This window comes from Coenobita brevimanus, chromosome 109 (genome assembly GCF_032717465.1).
Source record: "Coenobita brevimanus isolate Jiangsu-jjx chromosome 109, ASM3271746v2, whole genome shotgun sequence".
Lineage (NCBI taxonomy): Eukaryota > Metazoa > Arthropoda > Malacostraca > Decapoda > Coenobitidae > Coenobita > Coenobita brevimanus.
In genome coordinates this window covers 34,932,267-34,948,148 of record NC_137062.1, presented here as the reverse complement: position 1 = coordinate 34,948,148, position 15,882 = coordinate 34,932,267, and the positions used below count along the sequence as shown (strand labels likewise).

The following is a 15,882-nucleotide window of genomic DNA, read 5'->3' as shown; positions in this document are numbered from 1 at the left end:
GGTAGGGAGAGAAAAGAGGGGGAGGGGAGAGGAGGGAATGAAGGGTAGGGGGTTAGTGAAGAGAGGAAATAGAAGAGGAAGGAGGGGAATGGGGATGGGAGGGAGGGAGAAAAGGGAGAGAGGAAAGAGGAAGGGGAGAAGGGAGAGAGAGGAGTGTGGAAGGGGAGAAGGGAGAGAGAGGAGAGAGGAAGGGGAGAAGGGAGAGTGGAGAAAGGAAGGGGAGAAGGGAGAGAGAGGAGAGAGGAAGGGGAGAAGGGAGAGAGAGAGAGAGGAAAGAGGAAGGGAAGAAGGGAGAGAGGAGAAAGGAAGAAGGGAGAGAGAGGAGAAAGGAAGGGGAGAAGGGAGAGAGGAGATAGGAAGGAGAGAAGGGAGAGAGGAGAGAGGAAGGAGAGAAGGGAGAGAGGAAGAGGAGGAGAGAAGGGAAGGAGAGAAGAAAGAGTGGAGAGAGGAAGGGGAGTACAAAGGAGTACAAAGGAAGGCCAACAGCAACAGACCTTATGGTCCTTTCGAGGCTGTTTGTTACAGAATAGACTATGACTACAAGATCTAACTCTACATGCTGAAGGATAAGGATAGTAAAGCAAGAAGGCTACCCCCACCACCAAACCCTCCAGCCAAAACTGGCAAGAAAAAGTGAGAAAAACCACCACGCAGCATGGAAAAACTGACATGGAAATTTATTAGGAAAGACTGAAAAGGAAAACTACATTCTATAATACATTATCTATCAGCTACCAGTATGAATAACCTGAAAGAGAAAATAGTAAAGTACAATGAGTAATCGAATATTTAAATAACTAATGCATGTCGCTATGTACGGGTACGTTGAGTTGACGGGGCGTCTGCGAATGGAGAGAGGAAGGGGAGAAGGGAGAGAGAGGAGAAAGGAAGGGGAGAAGGGAGAGAGGAAGGGGAGAAGGGAGAGAGGAAGGGGAGGAGGGAGAGAGAGAGGGAAGGGAGGAGGAATATAATGCACTATCACTCTTCGTGGAGCTGGGGAGAGCGGGGAGAAGAGGAGGCACATGAATGGAGAGAGAGAGAGAGAGAGAGAGAGAGAGAAGACGTAATGAAGAGTAAAGAAGAGAAGTGGAGAGAGAACATGGTGAAGTGTGAAGAGGAGAAAGATGTGGAGATAAAAGAGAATGAGAAGAAAGAGGAAGAGGAGGAGCAGGAGCAGGAGTGGGCAGGGGATGATGATGCTGATGCTGATGATGATGATGATGGGTGAGGAGGAGAGGTGAAAGTGGAAATGAAAGTAAAATGAGTGAGTGAATGAAGTTGAGAGGATGAGAAGAACAGATGATGATGATGATGGTGATGATGATGATGATGATGGAGGAGAAATGAGAATAGATGAAGAAATGAAGACGAAGTGATGTAAAGGAGAAAGGGACACACGATGATGATGATGATGATGATGATGATGATGATGATGATGAGGAGGAGGAGGAGGAGGAGGAGGAGCAGGAGCAGGAGGAGGAGGAGGAGGAGAGACAGAGAAGAGGATTGAGAGAAGCAACTTTAACGAGAGGCTAGATGATGATGATGATGATGATGATGATGGCACGTATCGAGTGAGTGAGGGGAGATGAGGAGGGAGAGGAGAGGAGAGGAGAGAGGGAAGGAGAAAATTGAGAGGAGCAATGTAAGGAGGAGGGGAGAGAGAGAGAGAGAGAGAGAGAGAGAGAGAGAGAGAGAGAGAAAGCAAACAAGAGATAATAAGAATGAAAGAGAGTGAGATAGTACACAAGAGGGAGACAGAGAGAGGCGTCATTCTGGCCACCAAGAACAAGGATCCCGTTTACGAGACACACCACCACCCTCATCCCCCCCCCCTCCTGTTAAACCCAGTCCCCCAACAACTACCAATTGATAATTTAGCCTACTTGCTTTCATGGTTTTGTTTTTCCACTACTCTGGGGTTTAATCTGCTGTGTGTTTTATCCCTTAACGATTTTCCTGTTGCTGTTTATCCATGTGTGCCTGCCTGTACCGGTATCTGTCAGTTTGTTTATCTATCTGTATGTCTGTCAGTCTGCCTACCTATATCTATCACACGAATTATATATCTACTTGTCTATGTGAGTGAGAGAGTATGTAGTGAGTGGGTGTGAGAGAGAGTGCATGTGTACTGAGTGAGTGTGAGTGAGTGAGTGAGAGAAAGTAAGTAAATGTATAGGGGTGAGTGAGCGCGTAGAGTGAGCAGAGTGAGTAAGGAAGTGATTAGAGAGAGTGAGTGAGTTAGTATGAAGTGTGAATCTTAATACAAATGAGAGGTAGGAATATGGGGGGTTGGGTTGAAGTGGGTGTGTGAAGAGGGTGCGAGTGTGAAGTGTGGTGGTTGTGGTGGTGGTGGTGGAATATGAGTCAGTGAAGGAGCAAAGAGTATAGATGACGAGAGAGAGAGAGAGAGAGAGAGAGTGAGTCGGTATCTTACTAGCTTCGAAGAGATATACGATTTTTAGCCTCTAGAGTCATCAACTATCCATCCATCTATGTATCCTTCTATCTATTTATGTATCTATCCAGTATATCCAGATGACTTAATTCCAGAAGGTGGTGGCCACAAACAAATCGCCTCCATGTCACCCCGTCCTTCGTCGTTGGCTACCCTCTCACAAACTCAGCCCCTTCACTCTTCCACCTCTCCACCCCGTCCCTCCATTCCATCCTCGGTCTCCTCGTCCCTCCACCTCACCCACATATACTCTCCTAGGCAGTCTCTCATTCTCCACTCGTTCCACATCGCCAGTCCATCTCAAGGCACGTTACATCTCTCCACCTCGTCCCTCCACCTCACCAACATACACTCTCCTAGGCAGTCTCTCATTTTCCACTCGTTGCACATCGCCAAACCACCTCAAGCACGTTACATCTCTCCACCTCGTCCCTCCACCTCATCCCGTCTCCCTCCACACCACCTCACCCACATCCACTCTCCTAGACAATCTCTCATTCTCCACCTCTCCACTTGGCCAGACTATCTCAAAGCCCTTCTAATGCTCTCTGTCGCATCATTTAATTATCTGAATCATTTTTGGCTGAAGTGTATGATCTGAGGGAAGACATAAGCATCGGTGTTGTTCTCGACGGGAAGAAAGCGGTACCTGGCAACTCTGGCTTCCCCCTCCTCACCTGCCGTGCGTGGAGGTGACGTGGACATGCGCAGAACAACCTACCTACTCTTGTCACTCTTTCTGATAGTCTAAATATCACCGAACATCATGTAATTACGAAATATGATCACGGACATTAAATTCAGAGCACAGGAGTGAGTTTTAAGCAGTGAGAGTGATTATGGAAGGGAGATCAAACGGGGCAACAAGCGGTTTGACAAGGGCGGCCGCTAATCACGTGACCGCGGCGTTGTCAAATTTATATAAACAATACCTCGTGAATTATGCTTGTAGGAGTTTAAACACCAGTGAATATCTTGAATTGCACACTGTTAACCAGCGTAGAGTATGCCAGTTAGCTGAGTGAGTAATTAGTGGGTCATATTGTAGTTAGAGATGGTTGGATTACGCGACGTAGGACAAGATGTGACAACCTGCCTGGCCAACCTCCCGCATCCTCTCACTTATGCCTCGCTAGTGACTGTGACAAATGTGGTGGTGAAGCCCCGTCATTGCATCGTTGTTTCCGCCGTCATTGCTAACTGCCCAACTACCCGCCGGTGTGATTGGCGTCCCTAACGACCTTGGAGCGTGTGGAGGGTGGCGAATTGACAGGAAGAAAGGTGAGAAGGGAAATATTGGAGGTTAATTAAGTCCACGTGGTCCTCTGTTCGCCAGGTAAATGACTCGCGTGCTTAACCCAGTGTCCTCTCTCTCTCTCTCTCTCCCTTTGCTTCACATTTTCCTTACCTTCTCCCATATCCTGTATCGTTTTTTTTTAAGTTTCCCTTCTTATTTCCCCATTTTTTTCCTTATCACCTTTATTTATGCGATTTATCTTATTTTTAACCAGTATATCTCCTTTAAGAATTGTTTTATTTTTTTTATATTCTTCAAGACGCATTTTCTTTATTTTTTCTTTGTCTTATCCTTTTCTTATTCCTCCTCCTCCTCCTCCTCCTCCTCCAATCTTTCTTCCTTCCTTCCTCCCGTCTTGGAGTCACAGGCCTCTTTTCTTCATTTAAAGTTAAGAGTATTGCTCTCTCTCTCTCTCTCTCTCTCTCTCTCTCTCTCTCTCTCTCTCTCACACACACACACACACACACACACACACACACCAGCAGATTCTAGTGTGTTGTCCCATCTCTCTCGCTGTCTCTTTCAATCTTGCCAGTTTCTCTCTCTCTCTCTCTCTCTCTCTCTCTCTCTCTGACGTTCACCTGCCTCACCCTTATCTTCATCTATTTTCCTCCTTCCCTCCTCTCCCCTCCCCTTTCTCTCCCCCCCTCTCTCTCTGTCTCTCTCTCTCCCCTCTCTCTCCCCTCTCTCAGCATTCCCCTTTAGGTGACCCAGACCCTTCTCCCCTCACCATCTCTCTCTCTCTCTCTCTCTCTCTCTCTCTCTCTCTCTCATTTCTGTTCCATCTCCCCTTTTTCCCCACCCAAACCCACAACCCGATATCCCATCTCCTTTTCCCTCCCAAACCCACACTATTCTCTCCATTTCTCTCCCCTTTCTCTCCATTTTCTCCCCCTGTCCCCTCTCCCTTTCTCTCCCCTTTCTCTCCATTTTCTCCCCACTCTCTCCCCCCTCTTTCATCCCTCCCCTTCACATAACACGGCCCACTGGTGTCACCTTGAGGGGTCAGAGGTGTAGGGGATTAACGCACAAAAATCCCCCTCTTCATTCCACTCCATATTTAGACTTTCCCCGGCTCCCTAACACCTCCAGATCGCCCGTGTGTTAAGTGTTGTGGTGTTAGGTGTGTTGTGGTGTTATGTGGATAGAAGAGATCAAGGTAGATTGAAAAGGTGATGCTACTCTTTCATACAGTACCAGATTCTGACCTACCTCGACCCCCTAACACCCCCAGATCGCCTGTGTGTTAAGTGTTTTGGTGTTAGGTGTGTTGTGGTGTTAGGTGGATAGCGGAGATGAAGGTAGATAGAGAAGGTGAAGATGGTTTTGTGTGTACTATTGCTACTTACCAGATGTGACCTACCTTCACCCCCCAACACTTCCAGACTGCCAGTGTGTTAAGTGTTGGTGCTTGTGTTGTGGCTGGTGTTACGTGGATGGTGAGACTGGATGGATTCTGTACATGAGCTAATACCAGTACACCAGGCCTGTATGAGACAGCCCTAGCGTGTATTCAATATGGACGGTGGGTGTTAGTGCCGAAGTGGTGACATGTGGAGATGCAGGAGGACTACTGGGACTTGGGAATGGGCCCTGAAAGCTTTGCCCAGAGTCGAATACGTATAAAAAAAAAAAATGAGCTATGAATAGGGCTTTGAGAGGGCTTGAGTGCTTCCTTCCTCGTTTTGCTGTTATCATATGGGAAGTTTTTTAGCTTTTGTCAATATTCTTGTTACTCTTTCTCCATAAAAAGTTAATGGCCATAACTGCGAGGCTGTCCTGTCTTTTTAATCGTCCAGCTGGCGGCGTCTTCTGGCCAAATATGATGACAGTCCTTCAACCGGATCACCGTACATTATTTAGAATGTAATAAAGATCGGATTCAGGGACGCTATCACAGAAACACCTTAAGCTAGCCAGCTGAATATTTACTGCGGTGTAGCCTTGACTCGGACGCAGAGCAGGAAGGAGTATGGTTCCCGTCGGTGGGTTATGCTCGTGAGGTCGCATGGGGTCAAGAATTGGGACTGTCCTGACTAGAATTGGGCCTTTCCTGACTATTCCAGGTGTCACCAAATTTTCCATGACTTAAAGCTGGAGCCGCCATACTTGGAGGACTTATAGACTGTGATGACCTAAGCTGACATGCACAAGATCAGTGACCTTGACCTCAACGTCCCTTTACTGCTCGGCTTCTAGTTCTAGCTATTTATTATCTTTATTTTTTAGTCCCACTGATCACAACGGAACTTCCCTTTCGTCTGTCCATCCGTCTATAGCCCGACGTCCTAATCCCGCAAAGGGTGGCCGCAGACAGAACGCCTCCAAGTCGCTCTGTCACCCACCATTGCCCTCCCCCCATCTCGCTCCCCCCCTCTCTCGTATACCTCTTAACTCCATCCCTCCACCTTATCCCCGGTCTGCCCCTCCTTCCACATCGCCTACACACACCCTCTTAGTCAATCTTTACTCCACATGTCCCAACCACCCCAGTGGATTTCTCCTAATCTTCTCAGTCACATCCACATCCACCCCACAACATTCTTTCACTTCGTCATTCCTCCACCTCAACATCCGTCTCCCTCACTTCGTCCCAGGTGAGACGAGGTGAGGTGAATTTTAAAGATATATACATTTTTTTAACAGTCTTAATTACAACCTGCCACTTTAATTTAGATACAGAACTTCATTGCCCACCACTTAATTACCAGGAAACGGACTGGCGAGGAAATAAACGTTGGAATAAACGTTTTTAATGACGTAAAAGTGAAGCGGAATTGCAAACGTTTAAAAGATCACAAGGGATGGTATTCTCTCAAGGAAGCCCCCTAACACCTCTTCCTAAGCGATTTATTTGGCTTATATATTGCACCTTACTGCCGTTTCCTTCTTCAGCCCTAAGCTCCCTAACACCTTTTCCTAAGCGATTTATTTGGCATTTTACACCTTACTGTCCTTTTCTGTCTTACATCAGTCCTAAGCTCCCTAACATCTTTTCATGAGCGATTTATTTTGCTTAATTACACGTTACTGCCCTTTTCTGTCTCACATCAGTCCTAAGCTCCCTAACACCTTTTCCTGAGCGATTTATTTTGCTTAATAACACGTTACTGCCCATTTCTGTCTCACATCAGTCCTAAGTTCCCTAACAGCTTTTCCTAAGCGATTTATTTGGCTTGTTACACCTTACTTTCCTCTTCTGTCTCACATCAGTCCTAAGCTCCCTAACACCATTTCCTAAGCGATTTATTTGGCTTAATTACACCTTACTGCCGTTTCCTTCTTCAGCCCTAAGCTCCCTAACACCTTTTCCTAAGCGATTTATTTGGCTTATTACACCCTACTGCCCTTTTCCATCCTGCATGAGTCCTTCCCATATCGTCATACGCTGGATAAATAACGTACAAAAGGATATTAACCAGCCTTATCCGACAAAAATAAATCGCCAAGGAAAAGGAGTTACGGGCCAGCGATTTCAGAGGAACGGGAAAGCATTCTTTCCTACGTGTTATTCTGTGTTTGGCTTGAGTGTGTGTGTGTGTGTGTGTGTGTGTGTGTGTGTGTGTGTGTGTGTGTGTGTGTGAAGGTAGCTTTGAGTGAGGAGGAAATGTGTGTGTGTGTGTGTGTGTGTGTGTGTGTGTGTGTGAAGGTAGCTTTGAGTGAGGAGGAAGTGTGTGTGTGTGTGTGTGTGTGTGTGTGTGTGTGTGTGAGAGAGAGAGAGAGAGAGGAATTGTGGGAAGCCAACTCTAGTTATTGGTTAAAATGTCCTTGGTCTCCTCCTCCTCTCCCCTTCTACTCTCCTAGTTAGTCTCTCACCACGTTATCAGGTAAAATCATAAATAAAAGTTTTAACAGGTGATAAGAACGTTGCCAAAATCCCAGAATAATTAAGCAGCAAGTGATAAGGAGATAAGGCAGGCTGTCCCTTATCTACGACTATCCATACACCTGTGGACACTGAGATAGATAAGTAGATAGATAGATAGATGGATAGATAGATAGACAGGTGCATAGATAGATAGATAGATAGGTAGGTAGGTAGATAGATAGGTGGATAGATAGATAGATAGGTAGGTAGATAGATAGGTGGATAGATAGATAGACAGGTAGGTAGGTAGGTAGGTAGATAGATAGATAGATAGATAAATGGATAGATAAACAGATGGATAGATAGATAAGTAGATAGATGGATGGATAGATAGATAGATAGATAGTGTGGGTAGAACTGTGAGGACTGTTGGTAGGTATGTAGGGCACTGTGATAGATATGTAGATAGATAAATAGATGGATGGATAGATAGATAGGTAGATAGATAGACAGATAGATAGATGGATAGAGTGTGGGTAGAGGTGTTGAGGTCTCATGGTAGGTATGTGGGTAGGAAGGTGAGATAGATAGATTGATAGATAAATTGATGGATAGATAGATAGATAGACAGATAGGTAGATAGACAGATAGACAGAGTGTGGGTAGGAAGGTGCGATAGTGTTTGGCTGGGAAGGGAAGGGTGTGGTGTGCAGATCTCTTTAATGGAAAGAGAGAGAGAGAGAGAGAGAGAGAGAATGTATGTGTGTGTGTGTGTGTGTGTGTGTGTGTGTGTGTGTGTGTGTGTCCTTGCTTGCTGATGTAAAGTGTGGCTATAGGAAGAGTTTGCACATACTGTGGACATGGGGAAAGGGGTGGGAGTGTGGACGTGGTGAGGGGTGTGTGGGTGTGGTTGGAAGGATGCAGGGTGGATGGTGAGGATTGGGATGTGGGTGTGGTAAGATGGTGGTGATGTGATGTGGGTGGTGAGGGTTTGGATGTGGGTGTGATAAGGTGGTGATGTGGTGTGGTGAGAAGATGAGGTGTGGGTGTGGTGAGATGGTGAGGTGTGTGTGTGTGGTGAAGGGGTGTGACGTGGTGTGGTGTGAGTATCGTATGTGGTGTAGCTGTGGATGTTGTGTGAATTTGGAGGTGGTATTAGGGTGGGTATTGCGTGGCTTTGAAACTGGTATTAATATAAGCAAAGCATTACCTTGGTTGTGGTGTGGCAGGGGGTGTGGTGTAGGTGTGGCCATGGAGAGAGACTGAAAGTGGTATGACTGTCGGTGTGGTGTGGTAGGAATATTATAAATGAAGATTCGTTTGGCCATGTGGAGAGGATGGAGGGTGAGAGACTGAAGAAGAGAGTGTATGTGAGTGAGGTGGAGGGGGAGAGAGGTAGGGGGAGGCCAAGGATGAGATGGAGGGATGGAGTTGAGAGGTATATGAGAGAGGGGTGTGTGAGATGGGAGCAGGACAGTGAAATGGCGGGGGACAGGGCGACGTGGAGGCTATTTGTTTGTGGCCACCCCTTACGGGATTAAGGCGTCTGGCAATAGATAGATAGATGGATCGGAACAACTCTCCAATTCAACTCACATTCAACGCCAATCCTACTCAGCAAAGAGGACATGTCAGAACCCCAAGAGACTGAAAGAGCGGGCTGTGTGAAATCGATCTGTTGATTTGTGCGCACGTGTGGTAAATAAGTGGGTCCCAGAATGGCTGAAGAGGTAGGTCAGGTAAGAAGCACATATCCGGCTTAAAGGGGTGTGTTTGTCCGTGTGCAGGGTGTGTGGTGGGGACAGGAGCTGGGGGAGAAGAAGGTTGTAGGGAGGGGAGAGTGGGGAGGAGAGTGGGATGGGGTAGGGGTGCACTGTAATGGGGTGCGAGCGTGTTGTGCATGGAGAGGTGTGTCATGGTGGGGAGGGGAACTTGGGGTGTGAAAGGGTGTTGGGATGGAGTGAGGGTGAGAAACTGGTGTGTATGTGCGGTACAGCTACGTAGGGAGGGGAGGATGGGGTGCAGGTGGGGTGGTAAGGTGTGTTAGGGTGGAAAGAAGAGGGAGATTGGGGTGTAGGTGGGGTGGCGAGGTGTGATGGGGTGGGGTGGAAAGGAAAGATGGGGTGCAGATGGGGTGGTAAGGTGTGTTGGGGTGGAATGAAGTGGGAAGATGAAGTGCAGGTAGGGTGGTAAGGTGTGCTGGGGTGGGGTGAAAGGGAAGATGTAGTGCAGGTGGGATGGTAACGTGTGTTGGGGTGGAATGAAGTGGGAAGATGGAGTGCAGGTGGGGTGGTGAGGTGTGTTTGAGGTGGAATGAAGTGGGAAGATGGAGTGCATGTGGGGTGGTATGGTGTGAAGGAGTGGGGTGAAGGAGGAAGATGGAGTGCAGGTGGGGTGGAGATGTGGTGGGGTGGTGTGACGGGTGAAGACGGGATGCAGGTAGGGTGGTAAGGTGTGAAGGAGTGGGGGGTGGTGAGGTGTGTTTGAGGTGGAATGAAGGGGGAAGATGGGTTGCAGGTGGGATGGTAAAGTGTGTTGGGGTGGAATGAAGTGGGAAGATGGAGTGGAGGGATGGTGAGGTGTGATGGGGTGGGGTGAAGGGTGAAGACGGGATACAGGTGGGGTGGTAAGGTGTGAAGGGGTGGGATGGAAAGGTAAGATGAGGTACAACTGTATAATTAAGTCCCACATCTCACCTGTATATTGATTAAAACTTCTATCTAAACCCTCAAAAGACGACCATAAAGACGATCCAGAATTGCTCACATATATTTTTTTTACAAAGCCATTTTTTTTCCCCCATTCGTGTGACAAGCATAGGATTTAGAGTAGCCATAGTATTGAGTCTGATAGTCAAAATACCTCTTCAAGTTCCTTCTCAGAGCTTTTAGCCATCTTAGTACCAGCTTAGTAGACAGCAAATTTCTTAATCTCATTTCATTTCTGTGTCTTCATCTCTTCTTTCATATATGCCTTCCTTTTTTATCTCTTGAAGACAGAATGTTACAGTATCTTGCACTGTAATGTGAACTAGAGAAGGACATTACCCCATCCATCGAACCATCCATGAACCATCCTTCTCATGCACCTCACACCATCCAACCAACCATCCACGAACCATCCCTCGTCCACCTGACTGCCGTCCATCCAACCATCCACAAACCATCCCCAATCCACCTCAGTCCCATCCAAGCAGCCATCCACCTTCTTCTCATCCACCTTACTCCCATCCATCCAACCATCCATGAACCATCCCTCATCCACCTCACTCCCAGCCATCCACAAACCATCCCTCCCCTCATCCATCACAGTGCTAAGACTTCAATGATTTTCCCAACTCTCTAATTCAGGGGAAACCTAACTAAGTCTGTCCCTAGGGAAGTGTGAGCCTCCATAACAGTATTTCTTGTGTGTACGTGCTTTGGTCTCAAGATGGGAGGCCTGTGCATTGGGGGACCTCCTCTGTCTTGGCCCAGCTCTGTGGCTTGGTTAGTTTAGCACTGGACCCTCGTGTTGTGGACTCCTTGGCTGTGGGGTCGATTCCTTTACGTGGTACTGAGTTCCTTGGGACTGTACCGAGACTGAGATTTCGTTGGGAGGGAGACTAAAACTTGAAGTCTAATTTCCTAAACGTTTCGAGGCACACAGTCCATCTTGAGAGAGTTTGAAGAAGTGATAAAGTTGAGACATTTATCTATCTATCTATTGCCAGACGCCTCAATCCCGTAAGGGGTGGCCACAAACAAATAGCCTCCATGTCGCCCTGTCCCCCGCCATTTCACTGCCCTGCTCCCAGCTCACACTCTCCTCTCTCATGTACCTCTCCACTCCATCTCTCCATCTCATCCTTGGCCTCCCCCTTCCTCTTCCCACCCTCCCTCCACCTCACTCATATACCTCTCCACTCCATCCCTCCATCTCATCCTTGGCCTCCCCCTCCCTCTTCCCCCCCCTCCACCTCACTCACATACACCCTCCTCGTCAGTCTATCACTCTCCATCCTCTCCACATGGCCATTCAAAAACCATACAAGAATAAACAAACACGCCAGATACTGATACCAACTTCTATACTTCCCCCCAAGATGGTACAGTTCCTTAGTGTGTTCTTGCAAGTTGGAGAAGATGGAAGATGTGTGTAGATAGAGAGATAGATAAGATAGATAGATGGAAGGAAGGTGTGGTGTGAGGCAGGGAAGAAGGGGTGCAGTTTGTTTGGGTTAGGGAGAGAAGAATTTATTTTTGTGAATGTGTCAAGAAAAGGAAGAGGGAGTATGGTGTCTTACAATACATGTAGAGAGATAGATAGATAGACAGATATGATAGATAGATGGAAGGAAGGTGTGGTGGGAGGCAGGGAAGAAGGGGTGCAGTTTGTGTTGGATAGGCAGAAAGCGAATTTATTTTTGTGAATGTCTCAAGAAAAGGAAGAGAGAGTATGGTGTCTTGCAATACGTGTAGATAGATAGATAAATAGATAGATAGATAAATAGATAAGATAGACAGATGGAAGAAAGGTGTGGTGGGAGGCAGGGAAGAAGGGGTGCAGTTTGTGTTGGATAGGGAGAAGGCTGGATTAATATTGTGAAGAGTGTCTAACGAAGGTAAGAGAGAGTATGGTGTCATGCAATAGATAGATAGATAGATAGATAGATAGGTGGCTAGATAGAGGTGCATGCAAGGGCTGAGGTGAAGTGAAAGGAAGGTGAGTGTAAAGGGAAGAGGTATGGAAAGGATGAGGTGAAGGGAAAGGAAGGTGAGTGTAAAGGGAAGAGGTATGGAAAGGATGAGGTGAAGGGAAAGGAAGGTGAGTGTATAGGGAAGAGGTATGGAAGGTTTGAGGTGAAGGGAGAGGAAGGTGAGTGTAAAGGGAAGAGGTAGGGAAAGACTGAGGTGAAGGGAAAGGAAGGTGAGTGTAAAGGGAAGAGGTGTTCTGAGTCTGTGGGCAGGGAATATTGCATAGGGAGAGAAGTTTGAGAGAGAGAGAGAGAGAGAGAGTATACAGGAAGGTGGTGAGGGAATGGAGGTGACTCAGGGTAGGTAGGAGTTGCTGTGTGTGTGTGTGTGTGTGTGTGTGTGTGTGTGTGTGTGTGTGTGAGAGAGAGAGAGAGAGAGAGAGAGAGAGAGGTTATTTCTGTCGCTGCCTCCCTATTAGATCAGATACCTGTGTGTGACGTCATGCAGTAGATAGATTGATGGCTAGATAGATGGATGGATAGATGGAAAGGTAGTTGTAGATGGACAGATAGATATTGGTGAACAGATAGATAGGTAGATAGATAGATGAACAGATGGAAATAGTGAGAATGAATGGATAGGCAGCATATTAGATGGATGGATAGTATTAGACAGACAGACAGAAATACGTGAAGGAGCTGATTTAGATATACAGTACGTGTTTTGCTGATGTCTGAAGGGGATAAAACGAAGAGGGTTTGCTGATACAGTAATGAGAGAGAGAGAGAGAGAGAGAGAGAGAGAGAGAGAGAGAGAGAGAGAGAGAGAGAGGGTATATGTGTTAATCGCTTCAGTTTTATTACATACGATTTTATTCACCTATTTTATCCAGCTCGTGTGTGTGTGTGTGTGTGTGTGTGTGTGTGTGTGTGTGTGTGTGTTTCAATGCAAGAAAGAAGGAACCAAAGGCCAGGAACCCGCAAGAGAAGTGTTCCCTCCAAGAAAAAACAAAGACTAGATTATGTAACCTTCCTCCCCAAAAAAAAAAAAAAAATTATTCAGATTAAGGTCTTTAGGAGATTGCAAGGATGAATTGGAGAGGTATATGAGAGAGGGGGGTGTGAGCTGGGAGCAGGGCAGTGAAATGGCGGGGGACAGGGCGACATGGAGGCGATTTGTTTGTGACCACCCCTTTACGGGATTAAGGCGTCTGGCAATAGGTAGATAGATGGAGCTGGAAATGGATCAGGGTAGTTGTAGGTGTCTGTCGTAGAGCAAGGCCATATACACAAACATCCATGACCCCAGTGCTGTGATAGACATGGGATTCAGTGCAGCCTCCTCCGCCCCTGAGTAGCATTCCTTCCCTGACCTAGTGATAACAACGAGGTCAGGGTCTGTGATGGTTCAATACACAGACAGGTGCTTGGGTAGGGTATGTTGCGACCCGTACTAACTCGCCTGATGGAATGTGTTGCGGGTCAGGCTGCTGGTGTGGGCGTGGGTGTGTAGCAGTGGCAGTAGGAAGTGAGGAAATGATGTTTGGTGTTGTTGTTTTTCTCTGCAGTCCAATACACCCTGCAAATTGACGTCCCTTCTGTTTTAATCGTTGATGTAGTAGTAGTAGTAGCAGCCCCAGGTTCATCTAAAAATGTGAACCCAGTGAACTGCAGGCTAAAATTTCCCCCTCTTCAGTAGTTGAGGGACGTGTGTATAACCAGGCTGTGGAGCCGCCCAGTTATACCAGTGCCACCACGTGAAGGCGCCCCTCTCCAGCAAGGTGTAGCGGGTGTATTTTGCGTGGCAGACATTTGGCGTCATGTGTATCTTAGTGTAGGTGTCCCAGGAAGTGGCAAGGAACAGGGTGTGAGTGGCAACGGTTACACTAACAGGATCTGCGTTGGTGTGGGTGGCGTTGAGAGGTCGAGACACACACACACACACACACACACACACACACACACACACACACACACACACACACACACACACACACACACACACACACACACAGGGAGCACTGACCTTCCTTCACATACTCACCCACATGCCCACTCACTCACTTATTCACACACACACACACACACACACACACACACACACACACACACACACACACACACACACACACACACAGGGAGCACTGACCTTCCTTCACATACTCACCCACATGCCCACTCACTCACTCATTCACACACACACACACACACACACACACACACACACACACACACACACACACACACACACACACACACACACACACACACACACACACACACACACAGGGAGCACTGACCTTCCTTCACTCAGTCACCCACTCACTCACTTCCTCATTCATCCATTTCTCTCTTACTCACTCACCCATTTACTTAATCCTCTCTCACATACTGATTCATCCACCCCCTTTCTTTCACTCACTCACTCCCTCAACTATCTCACCCATACCCACACCATTTCATAACTCATACTATACCACAACCAGAATACCACTATACCCACGACACCATACCACGCCTACGACACTACACTACACCATACCTACAGCTCTACACCTCACTATATACCTACACCACACTCACCACATCTCATCACATCCCTACCACATTTGCCACATCTATACACACCCACAGCTGCCCACGTCATCACTCTTTCCTCATCACTACGCCCACGGTGCTACCCTACCTTCATCACACCAACGCCCACAGCATCACTACACGCCCACAATACATCATTTCCCGCCCATTTCATCATTGGAAGATCATCACACCACACCTCACCTCACCTCACCTCACCACACCACACCACACCACACCACACCACACCACACCACACCACACCACACCTCACCTCACCACACCACACCACGCCACACTACGTCTTTGAAAACACTGCACGCCCACAGACACACCACTACACGCCCACAACACACGTGCACGACCCCTACACTACCCCTACACACCTGCACTCCCCTACACACATGCACACCCACAAACACACCTGTACGCCCCCCACACACCTGCACGCCCTCTACACACCTTCACGCCCACCACACACTTGCACGCCTAGTACACACTTGCACGCCCACTACACACCTGCATTCCCATTACACACCTGCACGCCCTCTACACATTCACGCCCCCTACTCACCTGCACGACCCATACACACCTGCACGCCCACAAACACACCTGCACGCCCACTACTCACCTGCACGCCCATTACACACCTGCACGCCCCCTACACACCTGCACGCCCCCTACACACATGCACGCCCACATTGGTTGCTCGCCCTGCTTTCTGTACGTAGTGTTAGGGAGTTTGAAGTAATATGTAGCAACCCGTTTGATCACATGTGTAGGTGGGATGGATAGAAGGTGACTCACTTGCTTGTTTCTATACCCCTCTCACTCTAACCTGGCCTAAAATTGCTTCCTCAACATCTTGAAAGCCGAGGCGTGGCAGTAGATTAGTAGAATATGATGTTAGTCACGAGAAAGTGCTGTGGAGAGGTTGTAGAGCTATAGCATTGTCTTTTTCTACCACTGAGCTACGTGAAACGGCAGGGGACAGGGCGGCATGGAGGCGATTTGTTTGTGGCCACCCCTTACGGGATTAAGGCGTCTGGCAATAGATAGATAGATA

At 47.7% G+C, this 15,882-nt stretch overlaps 1 protein-coding gene across 1 annotated transcript in view; it reads left to right on the top strand.

Annotated features, from left to right (window-relative positions):
• The window catches only part of LOC145417131 (uncharacterized), a 192,435-nt gene extending 176,868 nt beyond the window's left edge, over positions 1-15,567 (top strand). The window contains exons 8-9 of the mRNA XM_080285910.1: positions 14,086-14,138; positions 15,145-15,567. Coding sequence (XP_080142036.1) covers positions 14,086-14,138; positions 15,145-15,567 — 476 coding nt within the window. The remainder of the gene's footprint in view (positions 1-14,085; positions 14,139-15,144) is intronic.
• Positions 15,568-15,882: the final 315 nt, after the last annotated feature.